Genomic DNA, 2996 nt, shown 5'->3' with positions numbered 1-2996 from the left:
TGGCTACACTCTCACCTGCCACCACCTTACAGTCTCTAATCTCCCTCAGATTACATCTTCTACATAGAATATAATCTATCTGTGTGGACCTGCCTCCACTCTTGTAAGTCACCCTATGTTCCTTTTTCTTTTGGAAATATGTGTTTACCACAGCCATTTCCATTCTCTTTGCAAAATCTACCACTGCCTGTCCTTCCAAGTTTCTCTCCCTAACACCAAACCTACCTATCACTTCCTCATCTCCTCTGTTCCCTTCCCCTACATGACCATTTAGGTCTGCTCCAATCACCACTCCCTCTCCCCTGGGGATACTCTCTATCATCCAATCCAGCTCCTTCCAGAACTTCTCCTTTTTTTCTAACACACAGCCCACCTGTGGGGCATAACCACTGACAACATTAATCATCTCTCCTTCTATTTCTACCTTCACACACATCAACCTGTCTGACTCTTGTTTCACCCTTCACCATCTGAACCATGATAAAACAGCTTGTAGCCTCCTCCAGTGTTTCTAGCCTTGCTGCCATTCCATCTGGTCTCCTGCACACACAAAATGTCTACTCTTCTTCTCTCCATCATATCAGCCAGTTCTCTATTTTCCCTATAATTGTACCTACATTCAGAGTTCCAAACTTCATACCAACACTTCTATTCTTCCTCTTTTCTCTTTTTGTCCGAATCAATTGTCCTCGTCTTCTCTGTCTTCGACCAACAGTAGTCCAATTTCCACCAGTGCCCTGTAGGTCAACACTGCTGTTGGCAGTCGTTGTTAACTCGTGTATATGTGTGTATATATATATATATATGTATATGTATATGTATATATATATATATGTATATATATCTGTATGTATATATATATACATATATATATGTATATATATGATTTTATTCATAATATAAATACAGTTGTTCTATTAAACTAGTATTGGTTGTACTGCTAAAGAATGTTAAAAATCTTATACTTATACTGGTTCCCCCCAGGTTTAAATGTAAACCAGTGTGAAATAAAATCCAGTACAGACATATCAGAAGTGTTGGATTAAAAAAAAAATGTATATACGGTGAACAGGAGGATTTTCTTTCCTTAGCCAACAGCTAACAGTGAACTCAGAAGACAAAACAAATGGCTGTGTGTAAATCTTTGTTTATTCAAAGAATAAAATAAAACGTGATGATTCCATGACAAACAGGGGAAGAAATGGCCCTGAAACTGACCTTTTTGTTGGATAATGGATTTACCCCAGGGTGGAGATTCATCTGAAAGTACACAGACGTAATCTGTGGCTCTCACCACATTAGTAATACTCCTCCAGAGAGAAGTCAGTTTTACTAAACAAATCCGGTGCTAATATATCAGTGTCTCACAAATTAAATCAACAAACACAGGCTGTCTCCTATTTCTCCACATCTCCACTTCCTTTTAACAAATAAAAACAAAACAACAAACCATAAGTGCTTGTCCATGGTTTGTCCTCCTCACACATGTCTCAGCAGCAAGCAGGCTGTTGTACTGTCATATGGAGGGGGCTCCAGGTCACTGTGACTGTAACTTCTGTGTGTGTGCGCTGTGGTTGTATTTGTCCTGCAGCTCTGGACCTGTTGGACAAGATGCTCACCTTCAACCCCCACAAGAGGATCGAGGTGGAGGAGGCTCTGGCCCATCCTTACCTGGAGCAGTACTACGACCCCACAGATGAGGTGAGATAAGGCTTACATCCCAACATTCTGTCAAAGACTCTTAAAGACTTGTTACTTTTTCTAATATTATAACACACTGTATGCCCCCCCCCCCCCCCCCCCCCCCCCCAGCCTGGCTTTAGGTCTTAACGTCTCTCACTGGTAGGTTCATGTGTGTGAGGTCTGTAGACTGACATGTCTGCAGAAAAAAAAAGAAAAGAAATTATTACTGTATCATGTATATGTATATATGTAAGATAAAGCCACAGACATATTTATTATTACTGGTTAATAATACCAGTAATAATCAATTACTGTGTAATATATATATGTGTGAATATATATGTATATGTATTTGTGTGTATGTATATGTATATACAGTATATGTATATGTGTGTATGTATATGTATGTATATATGTATATACAACATATGTGTGTGTATATATGTATGTATAAATATATTTATATTTATATTGTGAGTGCGTATACAGTACATAAACAAATTATATATATACATACACATGTATAAACATATATTTATAAATAGTATTAAATACACATACATTTATAGTTTTTACATATACAGTATATAAACACATATACTGTGTGTAAGGCAGCACTGTTATTTAAACTCAACAAAACTTTTTGCAGAATAGAAAAAGGATATATTTAGGATGATGAGTGATGCACTGGCTGTAGGAAAATACACATGATCAAAAACATTTAGAACCCTGTGTAATTAGCTGCGTACTTGCTTGCAGCAAAAATAGAAGACAGTCTTCACCAAGGCTACATCAAGCTAACCCTGCTAATACCTTTAATTGTATGAGTGTATCTTTAAAAGAGCAGCTTTAATGGAACCACGATTTTGTGATACTGTGTCGTTACTGAAGATGTTTCCTCTGTCTCCTCCCTCTAGATTCCTCCGTGGACTGGCCTCTGTGTTGTCACTGCTCCTACCTGCCTCTACACTGTTGCTGGGATTTTTTTTTTAATTTATTATTATTATCAAATTTATTTTATTTTCCCTTCTCTCTCCTGTTGTTCACGTCACCTGGATTCCTTGGGTCTAACTCACTCACTTTGCTCAGGAATGGCGTCAGAATTCAATCAATCAATCAATTAATCATTCATTCTCTCTTCTTCTTCTTCTTCTTCTTCTTCTTCTTCTTCTTCTTCTTCTTCTTCTTCTTCTTCTTCTTCTTCTTCTTCTTCTTCTTCTTCTTCTTCTTCTTCTTCTTCTTCTTCTTCTTCTTCTTCTTCTTCTTCTTCTTCTTCTTCTTCTTCTTCTTCTTCTTCTTCTTCTTCTTCTTCT

The 2996-nt window shown here is 37.4% G+C and overlaps 1 protein-coding gene across 1 annotated transcript in view; it reads left to right on the top strand.

Annotated features, from left to right (window-relative positions):
* The window catches only part of LOC103397828 (mitogen-activated protein kinase 1-like), a 43006-nt gene that overhangs the window by 22695 nt on the left and 17315 nt on the right, over nt 1-2996 (top strand). Inside the window, 1 exon segment of the mRNA XM_008336223.3 lies at nt 1592-1701. Within this exon segment, the coding sequence (XP_008334445.2) occupies nt 1592-1701 (110 nt within the window).

The sequence above is a fragment of the Cynoglossus semilaevis genome, chromosome Z (assembly GCF_000523025.1).
Source record: "Cynoglossus semilaevis isolate Cse_v1.0 chromosome Z, Cse_v1.0, whole genome shotgun sequence".
Lineage (NCBI taxonomy): Eukaryota > Metazoa > Chordata > Actinopteri > Pleuronectiformes > Cynoglossidae > Cynoglossus > Cynoglossus semilaevis.
The sequence above is the reverse complement of the archived record's forward strand: the minus strand, read 5'-3'. Positions and strand labels throughout refer to the sequence as shown.